The 27,170-nt window shown below is 46.0% G+C and overlaps 1 protein-coding gene across 1 annotated transcript; it reads right to left on the minus strand.

Annotated features, from left to right (window-relative positions):
• Positions 1-11,661: 11,661 nt before the first annotated feature.
• SKOR2 (SKI family transcriptional corepressor 2) lies at positions 11,662-20,240 on the minus strand. The gene is made up of 6 exons (XM_078600338.1): positions 18,324-20,240; positions 17,909-17,984; positions 17,642-17,737; positions 15,492-15,566; positions 14,766-14,840; positions 11,662-14,030 (listed from the first exon to the last, which is right to left on the minus strand). Exons 1-6 carry the CDS (start codon positions 20,238-20,240, stop codon positions 13,975-13,977), a joined length of 2,295 nt encoding a protein of 764 aa, XP_078456464.1. The 3' UTR covers positions 11,662-13,974.
• Positions 20,241-27,170: the final 6,930 nt, after the last annotated feature.

Genomic DNA, 27,170 nt, shown 5'->3' on the forward strand with positions numbered 1-27,170 from the left:
CAGTGGTGCACAAAATAACAAAACTAATCACGTATGTCAACGCTCCCTGAATATGAAATACATACACTGTACATGTGGTCATTGGATGACATTTCCAGCAAAGGCCATTCTTTTTATGTATTTTATTTCTTTACTGTGAAGGGTCATTGCCCGAAACGTGGTCTGTTACATTTATTTTTGTTACTTTTTAGGCCACCGTGGTATTGAGCTATTTTGTTTAATTGTTAATTGATTTACGCTCTCGTGTAAAATCTTAAGTTGCCATTGGAATCGTGGCAATGCTTTTATTCACCAAACTCAATGATCACAGTCCTAACGTCGCTGGTCACTGGTCCATTGAGCGTAACGTATCGCATGATGGGCAGATTGGCAGGTGTGGATATCGGTATCTCTTCTCATAAATGATGCAGGTGAGCAAGTCCATCATTGAGACGAGACAAATCCAGTGGATACGCGTATGGGGAAATGCATTCGAGGGCTTTCCACAAGGCTTGCCACAGAAACTCAATATGCTATGCACACGTATACCTACAGAGGGCATACGGAGTGTTACTGTGTGGACGCTGTGGCACCTTAAAGCCAAACATCATCCACTCAATTTTATAAAGCGCGCCTTTTACATTAGTAATCTCAAAGCGCTGTAAATCAGAGTAAAATATATATATGACATTGAAATTAAACAATTGACACGCCATTAAAAACACAATCGTAAAACAATGAAATCCTGAACTGTTGTTTTTACCGAGTGTCCTAAACTGCATGGTGGGAATTTCCATAAACTGAATAGACGTCAGCTTTCGATTTAAAGCTTTCGTGACTGCAGAGATTATTTCCCTTCTACGTGACTTTACCGAAACAACCAATAATATAGACGTCAGCTTGTTACATTTTAAAACACATCACACAATTGATCACTTATAATAATAATGGCAGCAGCAAAAACTGTTGTTTTTACACAACCAATCAGCCTCACGACTTTCTGGGAGTGCATATTTTCAGCAGCATTGAGACACTTTCGGCAATTTCGGGACTGGTTTTGACATAATCACTCCGAGGAAATGCCATACCTTACATATCCATTTGATTACCGTAGCTGTCACAACCAAAATTAAAACAAGCCTTTAATCTAAAATTAAAATTTTCCATTTTTACACTATGGGAACCTCATTTGCCAGTAAAAAATATGATAATTGGTTCTTTACCCTTCTATCTGGCAACAAAACTGACACCTTTTTACAAGGAGTCATGTTTGCATAGACCGCAGGTATTGCGGTCTATGCAAACATGACTCCTTGTAAAAAGGTGTCAGTTTTGTTGCCAGATAGAAGGGTAAAGAACCAATTATTTCCATTTTTATTCAATGTCTCCTGTGTACACACAATTACAAACACACCGGCGTTCTCTGGACCGCCTTTAAAAACATGTTTATTACCGCTATTATAATCACAGAAAGTTATGCTTCTTAATATATAATATTCACGCTTCATCTTTCCACCAAACCAGGAGTTCCTCATTGTTTGACGACTGAATGAGTGAGATGATCGTAGTAATTATATAACTACGTCAATCTTCTAATTGCCCAACAACTCACACGTGCAGTTAGTACCAATTGTCATAACATTTAAAATATTTTGGGTGTTTAAACATCTTAATTGTCTACCGTACTTTTAAATACGTGTAGGTTATAAACGTGCATTGATCCCGTGTTTTAACACGAGTGTTTTAATGTTTAACACAACATCGTCATGAATTCAATAATTCGTTCTATTACTGATGCAGGCAAATGCTTTTTTTGTTGTTTGTCGTATTTACTTCCAAATTTAAGTTTGTATATAACAAAAAAAACTTCTATTGTATTGCAGTAGTATGTCACTAAAATGTGATTTTCTTTACATTTCTTTCAGGTATTCACTATTCTCTGCTCATAAATGTGTCATGCGCATCCTACCAACTTTACCAAATCCCTGTTGGATATCTTGGTGCCAAAATACGCGGGGGAGTGAGTCCACTTTTTATTAAAGATATAACTTTGTGCTCGATTCTCATTTTGGCATCAAATTCTTAGCTCTGGGGGGAAGTAAGTAAAATACAAACCCTGCTTCTTCACCGTGCATGCACCATTAACACCCTCTCCCAGTGAAAGTGAACACATTACGGAAAAAGCTGAACCTAGGTCCATGCGGCACAACTGAATCATGTATTTGTCCGTGTAAAACTCATTGCAGCCTTATCACTTTATGAGGTTTAAGCTCACCGCCCATGACCCGCAGCCACACCAGTTCAAAGGAAGATAAAATGAACGCATTCGTCAACATGAATGCCCTGAAATGAAAAATTATGAGATGACGTTTCGGGCAATGACCCTTCTTCATAGCTATAACATTACTATGTGGCGGATTATGGCTCTATGTTGAGGAGGCAACAAAATCCGCTATGGGTTTTCCAGCATCGGGTGATAGACAACGCTTGCAGGTGGGCTAATTGATAATAATGTGAACACAAATGCAACGCGTGGTGATCATGCTGCTCTATCAGTGATGGGCTCCCACCAGAACAATTTCCCTGGGGGAGCTGCGTGTGCTGCGTGCCCCCCATCTGGTGGAGAAAGCGCTAACAACGAAGCCACTGGCGGAGCCAGGACCATCCCCCTCCCCTCAACCAGTATATATACGGGGTAGTATCCCTTGGAATCTCTCATTTACTTGATTACAGCAATCGTGCTGTGACGGTTCCACCTGAAGACTGAAGCTTGTGTTGCCTCCGAAACGTGGTCATTTTTATTTTATTTTGATTTTACTTTAATTAATTTAGATTTTTTTACCTACGTGACTTTACCGAAAAAACCTAAGAATATGAATTCTTGCAGTCACGAAAGCTTCAAATCTAGATTTGAAGCCACTGGCAGCAGATTCCAGTTGCTTTGCCTATATCACAATTACGTGTATACGAAAGAGATTATTACGAAAGACTTAAAATGAACCCATGCTACACTACACTCCCCCGACTGGCCCAGTGTGAACTACCGTTGGTGGTGTTGGCGATGGTGGTGGTTTTGGTGTTGTTATTGTTGTGGTTGGTGATGTTGAGGTTGACGATGTCTCCGCCAGGGATGCCGCCCTCGAGGGTAGAGTCTGCTGACCAGGTGAAACCCTTGTGCTCACCATGGTGGACAGACCCACCGGGAGATCTCGCTGTCGAGAAACTCGCGCTCTTTCGTCTCCGAGCAGCCTTCGCTTTCCACCTGGCGACACAAAGGCAGTGGACAGTGGCACAATTATTGAGTGTGCAGGCTGTCAGCTGGTTACATTTTGAAACACATCGCACAATTGATCACTGATAATAATAGCAGCAGCAAAATAGTGTATTTACAAAACCCATTTCTAAAGATGAGTGGACAGAGGTGGGTAATTTAGGAAACTTAGTTAATCGTTTCAATTGCCACGCCGGGAAATCGAACATATGACCTCTGTATTGCAATTCCAGTATGCTAACCATAACACCGCTGCAGTAGAATGTTATGCAATATTTGAATTGCGCTGTGAGCTATTGTCAATTAGATGATTAAAAGCAAATTTGTTCATTCATGATTTAATGTTTCCAGTAAATGCATGGGAGAATCTGGCGTCTCACCAGTACAACCACGGCAGCATCGTTTGTGAATACATTTTCGGTTGGAGCGTCATTCCTTCTTTCACCCGTGAATATTTGCTGAGTTCAACGTGAGAGTGCAATGCGTTGGCTCACGTGGGCTGTGCCCCCCCCCGCACACCACTCACTTGTTGTACTGCAGCACCGTGAACACCACGAAGCTGATGATCATCACCATAACGCTGATGCTCAGCATGGCTTCATTGTAAATCCGCGCACCTCGAATCGCCGCTGGCCAACAATCACGTACAAAAATATATAACCAAACAGCACCATGAATTTCACGTGAACAAAAAGTCATAATAGCCCTTTTTTCTCACTTCCACCAAAGAGACGGAGCAATGGTATCAGCTCGGATGCAACGGGTCCGTTGCAACCGCCACCAGCTCTCAACGAGGTGGATCGCTGAGAGCTGGTGGCGGCTTGGGAATTCCTTCATCCAGCAGTGGATTGACCATACATGACGATGATTCAAGGTGTTCACTTCTGTTCAAAGATGTGTTTTAATGTTATTTGTATAAGGCCTGATAATCTAAACGTTGATTTCATATTCTCAAAGCTGTATACGTGTGTATGTTTCAGATGAAGAATATCGTATGATTATTAAAAACGTATATTAAACAATGCAGTTTAACTCTAGATTTACGCTGTTAACTGTCCAAAATGTCAAGATGCGAGTAACACGTATTGTTTGCTGTAGAATTTCAACATTCATATTTTCAATGTTATTCAATTTAATATGTATATTTAGTGACAAATATTGTATAAACGGGTAAGGTAATGCGATTAATGTTTAGTCACTAAGTGTATAACGTAGAGACGACCGTGAACGAGTCATGTATATCCTGGGAGGGCTATGAAGCTGATAGTTGGCGCAAACGTTGAGCTGATAAATAGAAACATCCTAAATTGTGTTTTATTGGACTCCGCAAAATAACGTCCCAGATGTCCGTTTTAATCGAGCAGGTTTAGCCTAAACTTTTCAACTGTTTTAACTCTTCCAGTCCCATGGGGAGTGACGCTAAAGCCGACAGAACGTGTGCACATTTGGTGTTTTATTATTAGTACGCTTGTTACAGCCAGGGACGCCTCAACGAGTTCCCTGACTCTTTTTCAGGGGGGTCTTACTGAGTTTTCGCAGTGGGGTAAATAATTGCTCTGTGGAATCCAAATGAATTATATTTTCAAAGGTTGAACATGATGCGCGCACAGAATGGCCTACTCTTGCGAATTAATTCATGGGATTTTTATTGTTAACTTTGCAGACGGTGCGTATTTTTTATAATTAATATACCCATAGTGTTCAAAGGGCGGGCGCTGGAAACAAACCTTTAACCTCTGCAAGGAGCAGCAAACGCCGCTCTAGTCCCGACCCCACTTTCGGGACCATCCTTTTAGTACGTACGCTTGGAGTGGGGGCGGGTAACCCAAACGCGTACGCTTGCGTATGGGGGGGTCTACTGACAATGTCCGTACGCATAAGAAACAGGGGGGGGGGGTGAAGCCTCGATAATAATTTGTCTACGTTGGCCTTCAAATGAGCCACAGTTCAGTTTCTTCAGCTGTCAGACAACAAGTACTGCCGGGAGAAGTGGGACTGTGGGAGAGGTGTCACTTGTATGCCACCGTGCCCCTGACTGCAGCTACCACGCAGCTATTATTTAGCCTGACATTGCGCGTGTTGACGAAACCCCTATAATACGTCACCTGTTCGACTGGGTTCAGTCGGCGTTTGAACCTAGCGGACACAAGACAAATTTTGTAACGGTACGGAACTTCATTATTTAATGCAGCCGGCGGCGGACTATCGGTGGACTATCGGGTTGATCGTGTAAAAAGTACGCGTGCGTACAGGGAGGGGGGGGGTTTGCGTAGGTACTAAATGGATGGCCCCTTACGAGTCCTCATCGAGATGCAGCAAGTTGTAAATCAAGATATACTCGACTTAAAGCTTTCGTGACTGCAGGGGTTCTTATTCTATGGGTCTTTCGGTAAAGTCACATTTTTTTGTTCCACGTGACTTTACCGAAAGACCCAAAAAACAAGATACACTCATAATATTATTTTATTGTTTCCCTTCTACGTGACTTTACTGAAATAACCAAGAATATGAATCCTTGCAGTCACGAAAGCTTTAAATAAACATTTTAAATACACTCATCCACACCTACCTGCATTGTTCCTTAAATATTCTTGAATTTCTCCCACTGATTGGCTGGTGGAATTTTTGTCTGAAACAGAAAAATGGGCTGGTATTTGTACAAACATCTCACAATAACAATAGCCACGTATGCTCATCATAGCCACGATGCCGTGTGTGTGTTGTGTAGCGACTCAGTCGCTCTCTGTGCTGCCCATCTACACCAACCCTGACTGAGCAGCGCACGATGTGGGGAGATCGTCATCCAGCAGTGGACAAATGTTTGTACATGCACACATGGGGCGAATGTAGCGGCGGTGTTTACGTGAACCCATGACTGCATACACATTATACAAATAGATAATCGATTATAATATGGTGCGTGCCGTTGCTATATCTCTAATAATTTTAACTGTTATCGTGTACATGTATTAATGTTTAAAGTCGTATTTGGAAAGTACAGATACACTCATCTAGCACCCAATTGCTGCTTAACATTACAGTACAGTGACATACATCTACTCTAACCACAATACAGTCGTCTAATCAGTTGTTAAACCATGTTACAAAACATTTTACAATATATTGAATTATCATTTAAAACGATTACTTCAGCCATTTATCAGTGCATTGTTGGATGAAGACCTCCGCATACCGTGTCGATTGTGCGGGCTGTTTGTATGTGTGTATGTTGAACTTCTTTTTCACCGTGCGTAGCCAACCGTGCTAATCGGAGGTGCGGGAGAAGGACAACAGACTAAGCACAGCAAGATGCAGTTCTAAAGAGCTGCAACGAAATTAGTTTGCAATCACTGCATTGATCGGCGTCTTGGACATAGTCACATAGTCACTTCAAGATGTTTTCTTGTTCAAGTTTTGTGTTTGTTGCGGTTGCACCCGATTCAAGAGCCGAATGGCTCACAGGGCTATACCAAATAAATGAAAACTGAAAATATATACATTCGCCACATGGCGAATTAATATATCCAAGGCCCCTTACGAGTCCTGCATTTGTGTGTGATATATTAACACAATGCATATATCCAAGGTGTGAATACGAACTCAGGTTGTGGAGTTCATAGACAAGCATTGCGCGCACCGCTGCACCGCCACCATCGTTCACTCATACACATCGCGATCGTGTTACCTCTTTGTAGATAATCCATCGCCGTTATGTAACAATAATCCCGCGTCGACTCGAACGCCTCGCTTTTCAACAGGCGGAACGCATTACGCAAGGTGGTACACACACACACTATATGGATGCCCTCCCGTGAGTCTGTGTGGCGTGTACCCTGGTGGATGAATGAATGAATGGGGTAGCCCAGCGATGAGATTGCCATGCGCGTGTGTGGGGGTGTGCGCCTTGTGGGCACAGCAGGGGGGCACAGGTGGTGCATCAGCCACTCATCTCAGTCAGTCGACCCGTGGCACCTGCTGGGTCTGCCCCGTGACCTCCTGCCAGCGGGCGTTCGACACTTCACGTGGCCTCAACGTGCACCTAGCCTGGCACAAGCGTCATTGTGACGTCACCGCCACTTAGTGGCGAATGGCTGTTGTTGTTGTTGCGTCTTGCGGTGGTGCTGCGGTTAGCGCTACGCTGCGCTACGAACCCGGCCACCCGGGTTCGATTCCCGCTCACGGCCAACACCAAGTGACGATTATCTGAACCGGTCCTGGGCCTCCCCTAGGTCGACTCAGCCTCAAATGAGTACCCGGTGCGATGTGTTGACATCGCCACTAGGGAGGCAAAGGCGGCCGGGCGTGGTGTTGGCCACCCACCCCCTCGTGTGCAACAGTGCCGGCCTTCGTAGGTGCTCACTCACAGCACTTGCCCCTACAGTCTGATAAGGCTACACGGGGGATCTTTGTCTTGCTGGCCACCCACCCCATCGTGTGTCGTGCCGTTCTTCGTAGGTGCTCGCTAACAGCACTTGTGACAGCGTGTAAAAGGAAGCGTTACAAACCCGGCGACCCGAATTACAACTATAAAAGCAAAACTATAAACTTTATGTATTTACTGGGCAATGCCCAATGAGCTATATAGCTCTTTTTCAGAAGCGACATGACCACAAGTGATAGCTCAACGAAGTGGCTTATTACGTGGGAATTTAAAGCAGCGAAACGCTCATAAACGCACGTTTCTTAACGTGGAGGAGAAAAACTGCACGCGACCACCACGGGGTGAGAGAGAGACACGCAAACTCCAATAATACAGCAGCAGCAGGCGTCAGGGTCAGAATCGAACCCACGACCTCCTGCATACCAGGCGAGAGAGTTAACATCTCCTAGCCACCGTGATGATGATGAGAGAGACACGCAAACTCCAAATATACAGCAGCAGGCGTCAGGGTCGGAATCGAACCCACGACCTCCTGCATACCAGGCGAGAGAGTTAACATCCCTATTCCCGCTCACGACCAACACCAAGTGACGATTATCTGGGCCTCCCCTAGGTCGACTCAACCTCAAATAGGTACCTAGTGCGGTGTTTACACAACATCGCCACTGGGGATACAAAGGCGGCCGGGCGTGGTGTTGGCCACCCACCCCCCTTGTGTGCCGTGCCGGCCTTCATAGGTGCTCGTCAACGGCATGATCATGATCTGTGTATTTGTGTCTTTGCGTTTGGTAGCGTCATGCGGAATGTGCATTTATCGCACGGATACATTGCGCCGCAAGCGAACAAGGCGCTCCTCCCCACTCCCCCCTTCAACAAACTCTCCTTCTCACGGCACACGACGTGAGAAGGACTTCATCTAGCAACGGATAGGCAGCGGCTTGGCCACGTACACAAGTTATGCGATTTGCACAACGATGCCAAGGGCCGCAATATTAAATATACAGGCGACCCGCGTATGTTGGTGCCCGGGAGTGGATGGAGGCGTGCTGGTGAGAGTGGTTTTAGCGCATCGCTCTGCAACGCCGAGTTCGATTCCAGGCCACGGCTCACGGCAATTGGCGAGTAGCAATCCGATGTTTGAGCCTCCTTGTTTGGTCGGCCCAGTCGAAAACGAGTCATCTCGTCGCGATGTGTTAGTCATTATCAGCACCGGGGGAGACGACGGCCACCGGGCTTGGTGCCGTTCACACTAACGCATCGTGCGCCCTGAGCAGTGCCAGATTTATCCCAGTAGCAAGAGTAACTACATATGTATGTACATATGTATGTAGCTACGGGCCCCGCACTTTCAAGGGCCCCCGCGCTAAATGATTTAAAGCTATCAATTCCGGTTCAGTGAATCTGCACTTGCTCTATTGCTATAGTACTATACTGCCTTCAACTTTCATGAATGACGATTGGGTGTTTTAGGTGAGCGATTTGTCGTATTATCTGGCTGTATAGCACGTAAAAAATACAATTACTTTACTATGCAAGTAAACAAATGTGTGTGTTTTTTTTTATATATAAAGTGCGTTTTTTATTATTTAGGGCCCCTTTATAACATATGCGACAGGCCCCGCACTAGCTTAATCCGGCATTGGCCGTGATGATGGCCTTCATTAGGTGCTCGCTAACAGAAATATCACACTTTTTTAAAGTGTTAATCGTATAATTGAGACGGTTAGTCGTCGTCTTTCCCATTCAAGGTCACGGTACATTGATACGTGTCATTGAGAAGTTAAAATTACCCCCACAGCACCAGTTCTATCAGCCGCCCTTCGCCACTTTCCTGCAAGGCAAGGCAATGCTTATCACGGGAGGCACAATTCACAATACACCCACGCGAGACGGAGACCCTTTCGCAGACGCTATTAGCATGCACCACACACCTTGTCTGTGGTGTGTGGGCCACTGTGAGCTTCATTTGTACTTCATGAATATACACGTACAGCTCTTTGTCATTCCACTGCTGGATGAGGGCCTCCCCACACCGTACGAGTATTGGTGGAGGTGGGGGGGGTTATTTAACCGCACATCACCAAAACCATCAGTGCAGGTTTGTGAAGGCGGACAGCGCAGACGTGGGGAGCATAGAAGCACTGGACAACAATGGACCACAAGACCACTGCTGCCCACAACGTAGCCCCGAGGCCTATGACACCTGTTTTATGCATGGTGGCTCGTTCATCCAAGTACCTTTCCAGGCTCAAGCATGCTTAGATTCTGCTGTCTGGTGAGACCGGGAGCATTCCGCGTGATTTAGTCATCGGTTGGAGCTATAAGCAAAGTTGAACCAGGTGCAAAAGTAGAACATCATGCATATATTTTGTTTGTTAAAATCAGTTAATAATTGGCCTCACATTGTATATGGCAGATTCACCTTTGGATGTAGTCTAGCAATAGGTGTCTTATCGCAAGTTCAGGTTATGTTCTGTGGATCAACCTTAGGAGTGTTTTTACCGCAATATAATTTACACCATCTTGTAAACGACATAAATTTAATTCCGCATCGGAGAACATGCAGACGAGTGATAAAGTGTAGATTTGTTCAGTGTGAGTGTCTATTGTAATAACAATGAAATCTGTTCCCTTAATCAGTTGCACGTTGTCTTGAAAAAAATCAACGTACATGTACAACCCTCTTGCCAATCCCCTGTTGGAAGATCGCTTTTGCTGGTCATGCATGAAGTTTGACCATACTTCACCACTGCCATCGCAGTATCACCAAACAATGTATTGACTTGTAAGGTAGTGCCTGGTGTTAAAGGAAGGAAATCCACAACATTAAGACATTTTCCAATTCGTGAACATCCCTTTATTGTATACAACGAAGTACATGCATATAGTGTTCACAATAAGTGTTGCCGATTAACACGTGTGCGTGTACACAGAGGTGTTTCTCCATGTATTCTTCATATACCCGTGCATATTACTGCTCTCTCAATGTTGATATTCCTTTATTGCGGCGAAACTGTGCTACATAAAGTATGTTGAACTTATTTCGCACCGTGCGTAGCCAACCGTGCTAATCGTAGGTGCGGGGAAGGACAACAAACTAAACTCGAAAAGCAGTTCTAAAGAAAATCGCTTTCAATCTAGATTAAAGTCTGGTCATGTACTTAGAAATAGATGGCCAGATTTGAGTGTTCCAGTACCATTACAGTATACAGTATATACTACCGTTACAATATACATGGTGTGAATTTTTTTAATTCACAGACCAGTATTTCAGTTTATCTCCAAAGACCAAATTTCACATTCAACGCGAACTCGTATGCAGCGATTTTTATGAAGCATGATTACGAACGTTGTCATAATTGTAGAGTATTTCTGAACCCTTGTTTGTTTTACACCCTGGATACTCTTAATCATTGGGATGTTGCACTGTATGGGGCTTTCTAGGCTAAATACTTTGATAGAATACTATCGTGAAGCCTCATTATATACAACGTGGCCCTGTTAACTGTCACAGTTTTTGGATCACAGAGAAAACCCAGCCGGTATGCATCTCATCACAATATGCTCAACATCTCACCGCACATTCATACATGTATAAGCCTTAATCGATCAGATGATGGCCTCCCCCACACCGTGCCAGTCATGGGGGTTGTTTGGCATACTTCGCTATGCTGATCAGGGCGTGTTGGTGACAAGGGAGGGTGTATGTCCAGAGCCGGTTCAGACATTCTCTCTCGCGGCCGAGGTTAGCCATGGCCAGGAGGCAGTCAGGTCGCTGGTTCATAGCACAGATTCACAAGTACTGCAGACATAGATTAAAAGCAGTCCAATCTCTATTTAGGCAGCATTATAGACAGCGAGCCCAAGCAAAGTGCTTGCACCACGTGAATAGCGAACAGGACGTGAGAATTCATAATAGAGTTTTTTTTGGGGGTTAGATCGCGTCAAGGCCGTAATTATAATATATATTGGGGGGGGGGGGGCGGGGGACACATCCCCCCCAATATTCAAATATGCTCAAAATGTCCTCCCAATATATTGCTATAAAATAAATTTCTGTTTATATGATTGTTGTTATGGTTGTACTTTATAAATCCCTAATCTCTGCCATTACATACAATGAAACAAGAAAGATAAAAAAGAAAAAAACAGCAATGTAATACAATACACTATTAGACATTATTGTAAAAAATAAATTAAAAGTCCATCTTATGTGTGAGTGAATTTTTTAGATTTTAGGCAGGAAATTCGTTTGAAAATTTAGATGTTTTTCTGGGGGGGGGGGGACCCCAGACCCCCTGGAAGATTTGGTCCCCCCCAGTGTTGACTCCATGGCTACGGCCTTGGATCGCGTAAATATAAATGTGTCGTTAAACCCGCCACCACCCGACACAGCAAATTAGTAAAGTGCGTCACGTAAACAGATCATGCCAATTCGTTACTAGTACAGCACACCGGTGTGTTGGAGAATAAATCCACAACATTTACAATTTGAGTACGTTTTACCAGTAATTACAACTTGCATCATCAGGCGACAGCCAAATTTGTGGAGAAATCATCCTGTTTCTTTCTTAAATAGAGGGATAGATGTGATGTCATCACTTGTGAGCCCCTCAGGTGCAAAGGCACCTGTAAGGTGGTAAGGTCTGTCACTGATAATTGTTTTTTTTACCCTTTTATCTGGCTACAAACTGACACCTTTTTTACAAGGAGTCATGTTTGCATTGACCACAATACCTGTGGTCGGAATGCAAACAAAAAACACAACTCTGGTAATGTATGCAGCTTTTATTAGAGCCTAGTCTCACATGGTGTTGGACCAAATGACGCCAAAAGGCGGTGTCAGTTTTGTTGGCAGATAAAAGGGTAAAAAAAAACAATTATCATATTTTGCTACTGGCAAAGGAGGTTCCAATGGTGAGGTCTGTCACTGTTTACGTGACGAGCGTTAATAATTGGGTGTGTCGGATGGTGGCGGGTTTAAACATTTCTATTTACGTGATCGAACCCACAAAAAACCTCTATTATGTATAATATTGGCCGCGAAAGCCTACAGGTATGTGTCAAACAGGTAGTGAGAATCCGAGCCCTATCTCCCGTTACTCCTTCAGCCAAAACTGGCCAGGTTGCTCAGCGGTAGAGCTAGGGCCCCGTAATAGAAAGGCTGCGACCTCAAATCCTGATTAGGGGTCAATTCAGCCCATCATCCATCTCAGGTCGATATTGCTGTGGTGGGGATTGGCCCTATTATTCGTAAAGGAGACATGCACATAAATATGAAAATGAACATTTGAACATGAACATTTCCTAACATGTGAATTGGGTTCTATATGCGTGCTCTGCTCATCGTACGAAAATAAATCCTGGTCATGTCCCCATATGGGCTAAGATGGAAGGGCGTCAACTCGAGGGAGCTCTAGAGAGCCCCTCTAAAGGATATTTAGCCTCCTCTTACACACTGACTAGATGTCTTGAAAGAGGTGGGAGTTACCCATTCTTTACCCCACCACACGTGACCTACAGATCGACTAACTGTAATACCGCTGAGTGGACAGATGCAACGGTATTGAATAAACTTGCCGATTTTGTCAATTTCCGTGCCGGGAAACAAACTGTAGATCTCTGTCTGCTGAGCATCACACCACGGCAGCATATGGCAAGGCGAGCCCCTTTACCTTACTGGGTGAGAATGAATGCGTTGCTCTAAGGCTGTGGATCTGGAGGCGCGTAGAGGGATCCACTCACAGCCTTCGGTGACCGTCGCCCACGTGGGGCTGGACATTGGCACGGGCCCACGGCGGTCTGAAGCAATCATGTCCCCATGCGTGACCTCGTGAATATCCCCGTGAGCCCTCGCGGCGAGCCTCTGCATGATGAGCTGTAGAAGGCCTATTGGGACCCACTGTGTTTCTTATCTAAACAGAGAGTATTCACATTCAGCGTTTGAATTGAACATTTTCCAAAAATCGCACCTGTGCATACGGACCGTTAATGCAAGTGCGACCGACCGTTAAGGTTGCATTTTTGGGAGAAGCGTTTTGTTTTTGTCGCGCAAAATGCACTGCATATGTTTTAAATCAGCACCCCACAAGCACTTGCAAACAGTGGTAGCCTTCATGGGCAGCCGATCACGAACAACGTGAAAATAAGCCATTCTAAAAGCAATACGATATCAGAGTCGACTAGCGACACACGGGGAACGGCAGAACAACTCCATCGCCCGCTATATACACGGGGAAAGTCAAAACGCAGCGAATAAACTAAATGTTTTGTACACAAATGTACAGGGAATTTCTGGGACAATGAACATATAAATAGCAGGAGTTCATAAATACTGTATTTACTAGAAGTGCTTGAATAGCATCTTGTAGGGGTAGGGATGTAGTGAGCTTGGGACGTCTGAAAGAGAAGAAAACGTAACAATTTTTAGATGATTGGTCCCTTTGTAAGTTCAAAGAGAAACAATATAATGACACAGGATTGATAACACAAAAGCCAGTTTTGACCACATGAACACAGCCAAGCATATGAGGTATACGTTATAGCACTAATGATGTGACAGAATACATCTATATGATTCTATCTTTTTCCTGACAGTGCTTAAAAGTATTACCATTATTTCTAATGTAAATTTTGAAATCACCACAATTGAGCAATTTCTATAATAATAAAAATAACTCGGTTATATCTTTTGCAATACACACAAGGCCTCAAAGCGTTTTACATAAAGCTTAAGTTACGGAGAAAGCTTGTTGTAAACACAGGTGAGTTTTAAGACACATCTTCAAAAGTGTAAGACTCAAATCCCTTAACAGACCGAGGAAGGTAATTCCACAATCGCGGAGCCTGGCTGCAAAAAGCTCCGTCTCCCATAAGAACAAAGTGTGGTGTTTGGAATAGTGAGGAAATCAGAATCCTCGGTACCCATGATAAATTTTCAGTCGTAAGCAAAATGACCAAAGTGCGTCCCTGGCAACGCCAGCACCGACACAAACAGCTGTGAAGTGCACTTTAAAAACATTACTGTGGTTGTGCGAACCGAATTCTGTACCTCTCCACGTAAATTCAGGTAAACACATTCTTTTTGATAGACATAATAAGGCGATACACGTGCCACATTGTAGGCCATGATACCTTTTACAGCCTGCAGCGCCTCGTGGTCTGCCAGCTCCTCTTTGTACGGAGTCGTGCGCTTCTCTTCAAAACCATCTAGGTCGGCACAGCGGCGGTGAGGGAGGGGGACGCCAGATGTGCATCAGTCGCTCTGCGAAGCGATTGTACTCGAAGTGGTTCTGCAACCAGTGGCGCAGTGTGTATGTACGTGTTTATGTTGAACTTATTTCGGGCCGTACATAGCCAACTGTGCTAATCGGAGGTGCGGGGGAAGGACAACAAACTAAACACAAAAAGCAGTTGTAAATTTTCAATCGATATTTAAAAGTGCATCGCTCCAGTGGCTTCCTAATATCGGAAGGAAGAGCGTTCCAGACGGCCGCAGCAGCGGATCTGAAAGTGCGCGATGTAGTGACCATCTGTGTTCGATGGTGAGCCGAAAATCATAGCAGTAACCATAAAGAATTAACTTAAATAGTTTAATTGATTGTAAACTTGTATATGCAATAGCTGTAACCGGTGGGAAAGCTGCCATTTCTTGTTAGCGGTTAGCTTGAAGCCGTAGTTAGGTTGAGCGCTAGGATTATGGGAAGGATTAGGAACGAGAGAGAAACCTCTTACGCCACATAATTTCACGAAAACATTTAACGGATTAAAAAGGGCAACGTGGACTACAAATCACTCTGCGAGTTCTGCCAGTGCCGATCCTCACAGCGTCGTCACCACGTGCGTGTCGCGTGCGTGCACCTTTCACAAACACGAGTTCGTGCTCAAGCTTCCGCCGCATCGCCATCTGGTGCAGCAGAAACGTGTGCAGGTTTTCTGTGCACGTCACAAAGGAGAGAAACACGCGGAGGCCGTCGCTATATGGAACGGCAGATCCTAATAAAGGTTTTTGGGTTAGATCACGTTATTTATAAATGTCTCGCAACCCTCCACCACCCGACACAGCCAATCAGTAAAAAATGTGTCACGTTGACAAACGACAAATAGTTCACTACTTTAGCCCACTGGTGTGTTGAAGAATGGATCCATAACATTTACAATTTGAGTACGACGTTTCGCTGGAAATTACATCCAGCATCTTTGAGCGATTTGCCAGAATAGTGAAGCCATCCACCTGCTTCCGGTCTTAAATAGTGCAGGACGACGTCATCATTGTAGAACTCCATCAGGATTTGAGAGCAGCAGCCACTGCTCTCGAATCGCGATCTAACCCAAAAACCTTTATTATGAATAATACTGGTCGCGAAAGCCTACGTGTTAAACGGTAGATCGGTAAGCCGCTAACCACAATTAGTTACATTATAAAGGTCGTAATGCCACCCCACCTGTATTGAGCAGTGTCCGTAGATACATTTTTTGTTAGCATTTTTGTTATTGTTTTTCAAGAACCCAGAATACAGTGGGAACATCAAAAGGAGGGAGGAACAACATGCAACATATAACAAGCCAGACGTAATGCACCCTCATAATTAGGAAAGGAACAAGGCAATTAGGGCTCGCCGCCCTACCATGGTAGGGGTAACAATCGGGAACAGCGTAGTTAAGGGGGAGGGAGGAAACTGGGAAAATTAGGGGGGGAGGGGCGTAGATGTATTTTTAACAGCGGCCATGGCTAGTGCACTGCTGGATGAAGTCCTCCCTAAAACCGTCATCATCTCTCACGATACTGCGATGCAGCAATCTCTCAAGCACCTCCCCCCACGGTTGACGTTCTGGTCAGGCGTGTTCTCTCTCCTTTGACTGCCTACTTGGCATATGCTATCTAATTGATGTGTTTCTGTTTCTGTCTATACATTTACTCTGTGTATACAGGGGTTATCTAGGCCTTTCTATGCTGTATTTGAAGTGGTCAAAAATAATCCCAGAGTTTTCATGATATAGTACCATGCGTTTATACGATAGGATGGCTATTACTATGTCCTATAGGGGCTCTTATCCAGTTTGATTTTAGCGACATCCCTGCTGTCATAATATGGAGGGCTTGAGTTTATCACATAGACATTGAGACTATGACAGACTGCTTACAGTGATCTGGATCGAACACGGTGTGTTATTAAACACCGTTACTGACTTCATGACACTGTGACTGCCTGTGACTTAAATACCATTCACGCAGTCGCTGGCCGGGTGGCTCAGAGGTCAGGGTGCAGCGTCGGCACTGCAGACGATACTGGGTTCAAATCCAGGCAGCTGCCTCTGATTTCACAAAATTCTTGAGTGGAGTGAGTGCTCAGCCGAGTCACGAATAATTTCACAAAAAAACTGTCACATTACATTTGGTTCTGTATTTTATTTGGCAAAATTTCAGTCCAGTTTGACTGTCATGCTACAAACCTTGAACTCATATGATAGAGTAGTGGGGGAGGTACTGCCCTATTGTGTTGACCAGATGACTTGAAGGGTCTCAGAGGTAGCTCTGTGATACTCCCTTCTGTGGGCCATTCTTTAACCTGAAGAAATGCACTGCAATGTGAGAGACCAGGATGGATAATGCCTCTCACGTGAAGTAATTCATACGATAGGAATAATCATATTAAATAGTAATAAAATAATGCCATGCACACGTGTCGTAAACATCTGTAGATTATGGCAAATATGGACAATACGAATTCTGTGGCAAAGAGTTTGCTTTTGAGTTGCCTGAAATTTGCCATTTTTGGACTGTAGATGAGTGACATAACAACAGCAATAATTATGCTTTGGCAAAACTATAGTCTTCACGAGACAATTCCAGTCAACTAGGAGATTGCAAACACGTTTATTTTTGCACTTAAAAACTATTAACCAATGACGTGTGCGGCAGGCATTTTTTAAAATGCACGCACGCACACACACACACAGAACAACGGCCGGGCACATCAAACGCAAACACGCTGTGCGACGATCTTTACCGTTTTGGAAATACAGCGGAGCGTCCAGAGGTTTCAGGTCCCTAGGTGATCCCAAGCCTTCCAGTGCGAGTTCATTGTCTGCCCCTCTGCCCGTGACTGCGGAAAAATAAACCGATTCGAGGATTATTGGAAGGGTAAACAATGTGACGTGGATTATCCCAGCAGAGCTAATCGATAGTGTTCTTGAAACGGCATTTCAATCACCAAGCCGGCGCTGTCATTCCTTAAGCTCGTCCATACTCGTGTTTCAACCGTGCCTTCACTCACCAATGAAGTTGCAGTAATTGGGGTTTGGAGTCTCCGTCTCGAATGAAGAATTAGCAGCTGAACGTTCTTGACAGTCCTGTAAGATTCACATCGAGATAATATACTCAGGCTGTATGCTTGAGTTGATATACAATATTACAAAACAACACTGTAAAAAACACATAACCTTATTAATATCCAGAGATGAGATTAGTCTAGGTAGCTCCAAATAGCTATCAAACATAACTCAATCGGAATAATGCACGGCAATCATCGCCCCCTACTGCAAAAACTCGTCAGTGTCCACCTGAAAAAGAGTCGTGAAACTCAGGGAGGCTTCTCTGGGCAAACAAGTATAATTATACTAATCATATTATAAAACGCACAAGACACCGATATATTTTATGAGACACACCCTTCTAAAGCGATGCCGTACCTTCATTTGCCCTATAGCGTCCTCATCAGAGAGCAACAGGTGTCCGTTTCTGGATCTCTCGCTTCTCTCGTTGAGGTTTGCGGTGCCGGCAGCAGCAGCAGCACCCTTGTCCTCCTTGGAGGCCCATCGCGGCTGCTGCTCCTCCATGAGGCTGGTGAACCTGCCCTCGGAGGAGCCACCGGCTCCGTCCACGCACAGCTTCCGCTCCGCGTCCCTCGCCGCGCGCTCCGCACGCAGCCGGCGAGCGCCCTCGCCGAGTGGGGAGCACGGCGGAGAGGCGCACGGCCGACCCCTGGGTGCGTCCGCCGCGCTCTGCAGCCCTGCGCCGTGAAGCTTCGCGATGCTCATCTCCGATGCATCGGCCGCCACCACGGGACGGAAGGCCGAGATGTACGGCGGTGGCCGGCAGCCACGAAAAGCGGCACCCTCCTGATGATGACGATGATGATGATGCTGCTGCGGGTTATTGCCTCCCCCGCTCACGGTGCCCGGAGGCCTCATCTCGTCGTCCTCCTCCTTTCTGGAATGCGCGCTCGAGCAGCGCTCACTGCCCACGCTGCTGCCCGGCGTCGGCGGAGTCTCGTGGTCGCTGTCGTGGCACAGCGTCACGGCTTCCGGCGCCGGCCCCGGCGTGGCCGTCGTGCCACGGATCCAGTGGGCGGCAAACTTACGCAGCTGCGGCTGCGGCTGCGGAGAGGGGAACTTGGGGAGGGTCACCCCGCCGTGCGCGCTCTGCAGGTGCCAGAGCATGTAGAATGGCGAGTAGACAGCCTCCTTGGGTGCCGGCCACAGGGAACACCCCAGCTTGCTCGGGTTGACCCCGTACGGCGCAAGGCCATCGTCCTTCTTGGCGGCGAGGAGCCTGGGCGGGGACACGCTGTGGTGGAAGTTGGGAAAGCCGGGCAGCGACGCGGACGGGAGCTGCAGTTGCCCGCGGGCCTTGCCAAACGACGCTGCAGTGGAAGCGGCCACGTACTCGGCCGGGTGCTCCCGCGGGAAGGGAAGCGCGTCGCCGTCGGAGAATCGGGCGCGCTTGAAGGTCGAGGCAATGGACCGTATCTGCTGCTGCTGCAGTAGTGCGCTGCCGTCAGGCTGGTGGCTCGCGTCGAGCTGCGACTTGACATTGCCCTGCATCGGAGGGAGACCCCTCTTCCTGCTGCCGCCATTGAACATGGCCTTGACGTCCTCCCAGGCGCACACCATGTCCTCCGAGGGATCCTTGTCGGTGAGCCGCAGGTGGCGGCGCCACGAGTTGAAGTTGGCGGCGTCGGGCTGCACGTACTTGGCGTCGGGCGCGCGGTGCGAGTGGAAGATGAACTTGTTGGGCGAGAAGAAGAGGCCGCAGAGCGAGCACTTGATGCACTTGGCGCGCGAGCTGTTGTAGCGCGCCGGCACGAAGCTGCCGCGGCAGCCCCAGGCGCACTCGTGCGTCACGTCGAACGCGAAGTTCTCGGGCAGCCGCGGCGGCTCGTGGTCGCCCAGGAAGGACTTGCAGAGGCGCTCGGCCTCGCGCCGCGTGATCATGCCGCAGCGGCGTGACGACACGGGCATGGCGCCCGCCCGCCGCAGCAGTTCGAGCTGCACGGGCGTGCACTGCACGCAGGTGATGCCCAGCGCCACGCGCCGGTTGTGGATCTCGTTGTAGCTGTAGCTCTTGAGCAGCGTGTTGGAGATCTGGGCGAGGCAGAGGCGCTCCTGGCCGTCGATGACGAGGGACACGATGGGCGCGCCGTACAGCAGCACCTCGCCCACGTGGCCGGGCTTCGGGGTCGGGCTGACCGCCTCGACGACGCCGACGCTTGAGCCGCCGCCGCCGCCGCCGACGTTGTCCGGGGTCGCGCCGTGCGGTGGGGGCGCCGACGGAGCGGGGCCCGGGCTGCTCTGGGCACCGGGCTTCGGGGGAGCTGGGATGTCCATTGTTCGTGGGGGAAAAATAAATCCTGGAATGCACCGAGGGGAGACGTTTCGTCGTAATGTTATTTTGGCAAAATGAACGCACAATGAGAGCCGCATGACCGACTTAATATGTCGATCTTCTGGGTAGCAAAGAGGACAATAATCCTGGAATACACCGAGGGAAGTTTGAATACTGATAGTTTACCGTTTGCCGTGATCGGTTTGAGAAAGTGTGATTAAAGGAGAAGCTTAGATTAATGTTTAAAGAATTACATCAATACAGATTGAGTCTCTTCACTGTTCAAAACTTGTGTATGCAACTAAATTCTGCTACATAAATGTTTTGCTTGTCTTCATTATGACATATACGCATGACAGTAACCTCACTCATCATCTTCATTTGTTTACAAGGTGTACATCTGTTTTATAAATGCGACACAATGCCTTTCTTTTTTGGTGAAATTAATGACAAAAAAAATATGAACGAGCCGATCAGTATTCTTGGGCCAGAGCAGAAATCGGTACCACCTCGGGTAACGTCAGTCACATAGATTTATTTTCATGGCCAATGAGAGTGGATTACTTGATAACCACACTCATTCTAGATTTAAAGCTTTCGTGACTGCAAGGATCCATACTCTTTGGTTTTTTCGATAAAGTCACGTAGGTTAAAAAGGAAAACAAATACATTAAATCACGACGTTTCGGGGGCAACACAAGCCTCCGTCTTCAACTTTACCGAAAAAACCACACTCGTTTCAAGTGGTCATAACGTGAGTTACTGTTCTTGGCTGCAGAGAGAAGTTGGAATCACCTCAGGGGGTACCGACAGGTGGAATATGCGATCTGGGCTCATGTACTAGACAATACATTTTGAAAATTAAAAATTCCTCAAACATTTTTGTTTAAATAATTTATCAAAATATGATTTACAAATAATATTTAAAAAAACACGAGGAAAGACAACCCATTTTTATGATCACATCATCTTTCTTAAAACTATCTTAAATTTCTCTTTTTACTCATAATAGTTTTACTTGAATGTGTGTATGTATATATACACACAAAGTACATATATACACACTCGTGTTTTAGCCTGGCACTTACAAAAAACATTGCAAAAGCACGGTTTTAGAACATTTAAATTTTATATAAAAATAACAATGCAACTTTAATAATAAAAAATAACCTGCAGATAAAATAACTATCAATCAATGTGTGTAAGCAGATACGAATTAATTTGCAGCTCAGTTCTACATCAGTAATACTGACTATATTTTAAGCTAACAAATATAATTCCATGTTTTAAACGCAGAACATTACTGACGACGACTATTTGTTATAATTTGCTACATAAACATAAGATGTAGGCTATGTAGGGTGCCACTCACAAACCCAAGTTTAATATTATCAAGGTCACGCGTCCTGGTTTTGTTCTTTTGCCGGTTTAACTGAAGTACTTCGAGGTTTTTTAAGACGATGCCTCGATGTTTACGAATCGCTCAGCGCAGTCGACGGATGTATGGCAGTCAATACACGCAGACTCATGGTAGAGGCATAGATGCAGAAAAGGAGTAGCACAAGTAGCTACACATGTAGTAGCTACGGGCCCCGCACGTTCAAGGGCCCCCGCGCTAAATGCTTTCAAGCTATCAATTCAGGTTCAGTGATTCTGCACTAGCTCTATTACTATAGTACTATACCGCCTTCAACTTTTATGAACTACTGGGTGTTTAAGGTTAGCGATTTGTCTTATTATCTGGCTGTATAGAAAATGCAAAAATACAATTACTTTACTATGCAAGTAAAAAATTAGTGTTTGAATATTCGTGTTTATTTATTTATTTATTTTGGGCCCCTTTATAACAAATGCTACAGGCCCCGCACTAGCCTCATCCGGCACCTGGAGGAGGGGATTCTGAGCTACCTGTGAATGTGAACGGATTCTCAGCCGTTGACTTTGACACCAAAAGTAACGAATTGAGAACAGGATGTTATCCCAGCGAACTAAGACTTCACTTGTTTGTTTAATGTGCATGTTAAAGTGGCTTCCTAAAGAACGTACACACACAACAGCTCGTGTGAATAAAACGCGAAGACATTTCTTTAAATGAGAAAAAATATGCAAACACAATAACACAAGAGGTACAATCGCATTAATAACGCACCAGTTACTGCTATAAGGTGTTCCCGTAATTCCTTGCTAATCGCTTAACTAAGACTGCAGCGGGAATTTAGAGCTCAATTTAGATCGCACATTTAGTAAAACAAAATTCTACACCTGCATATGCGGACTAATGAGTAGTACATTCGTCGAACACGGTTTCAAGGTACAGTAGTTCACTCGCTTTACCCGATATTGCACTTTGACAAATTCTACCCCGTGCGTTCCTTCCATGCTCGGGCCAATCAAACGCTGCATCATTTCAGCTTCGGGAAGTGATGCGTGCAAGTGCATTTTACAACGAGACTTATTTCACTCACTCACTTTCTTTAAAGCATTCTGCATAAACGATGGCTTGAATGAAAATGTCACGTTTGAACAGAGGCACGAAGTTGTCGCGCTGTTTGATATTTGGATACGCAGATTTATAAAGGCTTTTTTCATCTTTTATTTTTGATTTTTTTTACACCCTTTTCTTATAGGGTTCCTCTGTTTCTCGAGCGCCAAAGTTTGACTTTATCAATAAAATCACTCAAAATTATATTTTTTGTATTGATTTATTTTCACTTTACCTTTTCCTGATTAATTTAAGTCACGGCAAGTGAATTTTGCCAGCGACAATGAGTGTGCATGTGTGTATCTTTGTCTTTGTATGTGTTTGTATGTATGTGTGTGTATGTGTGTGTATGAGGAGCGGCAGTGTAGCAGTTAGCCCGCTGCGCTACGAACCCGGCCACCCGAGTTCGATTCCCGCTCACGGTCAACACCAGGGACGATTGGCTGAACCGGTCATGGGCCTCCCCTAAATCGACTCAGCCTCAAATGAGTACCTAGCGCGGTGTGTAAATATTACCACTCGGGAGACAAAGGCGGTCGGGCGTGGTGTTGGCCACCCACCCCCTCGTGTGCAGCAGTGCCGGCCTTCATAAGTGGACGGTAAAAGCACTTGCCCCAACAGTCTGTTACTGGCTATACGGGTAATCTTTGTTTGTTGTATGTGTATGCACATAGCCTGGCACAAGCGCCGTGATTACGCCACCGCCACTTAGTGGCGAATGTTGGTTGTTGTTGTGCAACAATCGCAGTGGAGCACCATTTAAATGCTAATATCATCTATAATAGAGGGTTTTTTGGGGCTTATGTGGACCACCATTCTCAGTGACAGCTCACTTTCTGCTAGGTATTGCAGCCTATAAAGAACATTGCAGACTACATCTCCAATGCTACGTAATATTTGTTCCCCAAGTTCCCCAGTCATTGACACTCATAGTAAGCTATTAGGACATATATCATTTTAGCTTTGAGTCGACTGACAAAACGTGCACGCTCCTGTTTCATGTAAACATCAATTATGAATTAGTTAAGCTCCAATTAATTACAACCGTCAGCGCGCGAGCACACACACACACCCCTAGCTTAGTAACAGGTACAATGCTCGCCATCGAGTGACCATGACAAACTGGAGAAGCTTCCCTTGCGGGAAACGGGACTCAGACTCGAGACTTTAACTCAGTTGGTAAAGCCCATTGAGCTCACTAGCTCTTCCACAGCCCAAGATCCGCCCGCAGTGGTGGCAGCAGTTACAGGGCACTGCACGGTGGGAATTTGCAAACTAACAAGGAAAAAAAAACTAAAACAAAAATGTACCCCTAACACACGCACGCACCTCCGAGTAGAGCTGTTGGCTACGTACGGCGCCGAAGAATTTAAACTTACAGTCCATACTCCGTAACTTACTGCAAACTGGATAAACAACAAACGAGTGCACCATTGGAACCTCATTTGCCAATTATCAATTAACAAACGAGTGCTTTTGTACAAATAAAAAAAACGTCAAAGAAATCATGCCGCACGCGTACGCAAATGAACCCATACCTTTCGTGTGATGGGACGGAACCAGACTGAGAGACGATAGCTGGGAGGACAGCAGCGGCGGTGGCGATGATCAGCCTGGGATGAAACGAGAAGCCGAATTCGGAGCCAGCGAGCCAACCGCAAGCGAGGAGGACTCCATGTGGCCACGCGGAGCGCCCCGGGTTAATTGGCCTGCACGCCCTCCAGCCAAAGCGGTCACCCTCCTCCACCACTCGCTGCTGCAAAAAGGCAAGCGTGTGGTCAACGCAAGCACACACATATATATACACACACACACGCGCACACACACACACACGTGCGCGCGCACGCACACACACGCGCGCACACACACACACGCACACACACACGTGCGCGCGCGCGCACCACGCACATCTGTCACGGGGGAACCCAAATGACTGCAGCAATAGGATCACCGTCTCCCGACCACAGCCAGGTCCATTGGCTCCGAGTCTCTGACGAGCAAGACGTCAGTCAAAGGCGCCCAAGCAGCTGGCCAATGGATCCCAGTAGTTGTGTGTGTGTAGCACCGCCGTACGAATCCGAGTTTAATTCCCAACCACGCCAATACTGCCAACACCGGAATCGGTCCTGGGCCTCCCCTAGATCGACTCAGTCTCAAATGAGTAGCTGGTGCGTTGCGTATACATAGCTGCTTGGGAGACAAAGGCGGCCGGGCGTGGTGCTGGCCACCCACGCCGTTCGTGCGCCGTGCCGGCCCTCATAGGCGCTGCTCGCTTGCCACAAAAGTTCTGTTCAGGCTATACGGGGGGTGGGGGGAGACCTTTGTATACGGTCGGCACTCTTGCACGGGGATGCTCATATACGTAGATTTGCACAAGCAGAGTGTGTGACTCACGGCGACGAATTACACTTGCGCTCCCCACCCGCCCAGAGGCGTGCATGCGATCACTTGTGATGTATGAAACTACAGGCTTCAATGAGGCGGCTCTGTCTTTCTTGCGCAGCCTACACACCATGCGACGGTGGTCTTCTTCAGGGTATACAAAATAAAGCGAAAAAAACAACAACTGCACAACGGTAACGATTGTGTGCGTGTGGGATCGGTATCCCTGGCGGGACCGGTGGCGCAGTGGTTTGCGCGCTGCGCTGCGAACTCGGCGACCCGAAAACCAGTCCCGCTCACGACCAACATTCAGTGACGAATATCTGGAACGGTCTGGGACCTCCCTTAGGTCGACTCAGCCTTAAATGCGTGCCTGGTGTGGTGTGTAAACGTCAGCACTGGTAAGCCAAAAGTGACCGGGCGTGGTTCTAGCCACACCACTCCCTTTGTACGCCACGATCGCCTTCATATGTGCTCGCTAACAGCCCTTGCCCCAACAGTATGTAACAGGCTACACGGGGGATCTTTGTCTTTTTTGGGGTATCCCTGACCAAGGCAGGTCCTTTGAGGGTGATTGTCCAAATGAACCATGGGATGATAGTTTCTTAAAAGTCAAATGTGTAAATGTCAAGTAAATCCCCAACTGTAGAGCATTCTTTAAAATGCAAGATCATTAATTATCGTGATAAATACAGTACACATTATACGGATCAAATACAATACATTAATACAATAACGCTCATCTTTTCATTCGGCAATATTGGCACCGTACTTAAAAACGGATTAGGTCATTATGATGTTTATCAATACAGAACTAACTGAAGGTTTAGCATATACTTTGTCATACCGTGTTCCGTGTATGCATTTGACAATGAATGTGCAGCCAACCAAATAAGTAACAACTTCAAATCGATGGCACTCAACACGTAGACTTGCAACACCCTTCGCTTCTCACGATATGCACACACACATTTATGAAAATGTTTCTCAGCGTTACATTATTTTAATGAGATATGGTTAAGATAAGTTAACAATTCACTTCCCAGTTAAAATCCAGACTTAGAACCTTCCAATGTGTCCTCTGCCTATGATCGACCGCCTCTTTCTTTCTTTCTTCGAAACAAACACGCTTCATGTGCAGTGTCTTGAGATGAGGCCCGCATTTAGACATCGCCGTGTAAATCCGAATCGTATAATAATTTGCATTGTGAGCGCTTTCATACCCAAAGCGCTCCGTCGCATCATGCCGATGTGCCACCGGAATCAACAAACTCGTGAACGCAGTTGTGGGCTTCCAAAGAGATCCATCGTTGCACTGCCCTGGCAGGTTCGCCACGAGCATGAAGCGGCAGCACGCACGACACAAATATGTATCGGCTGTTGCACGGGATGAGGTCGCGAAGGGAGGCATGCCGGGAGAGTCTCGAACAAAGGCGGATCTAGGAACTTCCCAGAATTTTTTATGTAAAAATGTTCACATAGGGCCCTACATTAATACAAACATTCTACGTAGTATCTCTGGTAAATAACAAAAAATACATATTTTCGTGGTCTTAAGAGGTGGGCGGAGGGATAGGGGGGGTGGGCCGGTCAGCCCCATCGCCTCCCCCAAATTGGCTCCGCCACTGATCTAGGCTGCAGAAAATAGGGGGTGCGTCGTTTAGAAGGTAACTGGGACAATAAACAACAATGGTGGAGAAAATGTCATGAAAGACTTTTGCGATGGTTTAGGTGCGTATCAAGACTGGACACAGACGGGTCAATTCATAGCAGAGATGAAGGAACGAGAGGTAGATGAAGTAAAAGTGCTGCGTGTCTGACACACACTTGAGAAGGATGTGGAGCCCCATTAAAAAAAAAATTACCTGGAAAGTTGCTTGGAAATGAAACCTCTTATTTACAAGTTTGTCCAGGGTGTTCAATGACACGCACACAGCGAACATGTAAATGGCACACCACATACAAACACTTACAAAAACTACAACTTATACAGTAGGCCTTTATAAGGATGTCAAATTCATCCATACGGGGTCCACGAACAGGAGAGTCAAATCAGCACGCATGAGCA

This window comes from Lampetra planeri, chromosome 13, assembly GCF_965212315.1.
Source record: "Lampetra planeri chromosome 13, kcLamPlan1.2.h2, whole genome shotgun sequence".
NCBI lineage: Eukaryota > Metazoa > Chordata > Hyperoartia > Petromyzontiformes > Petromyzontidae > Lampetra > Lampetra planeri.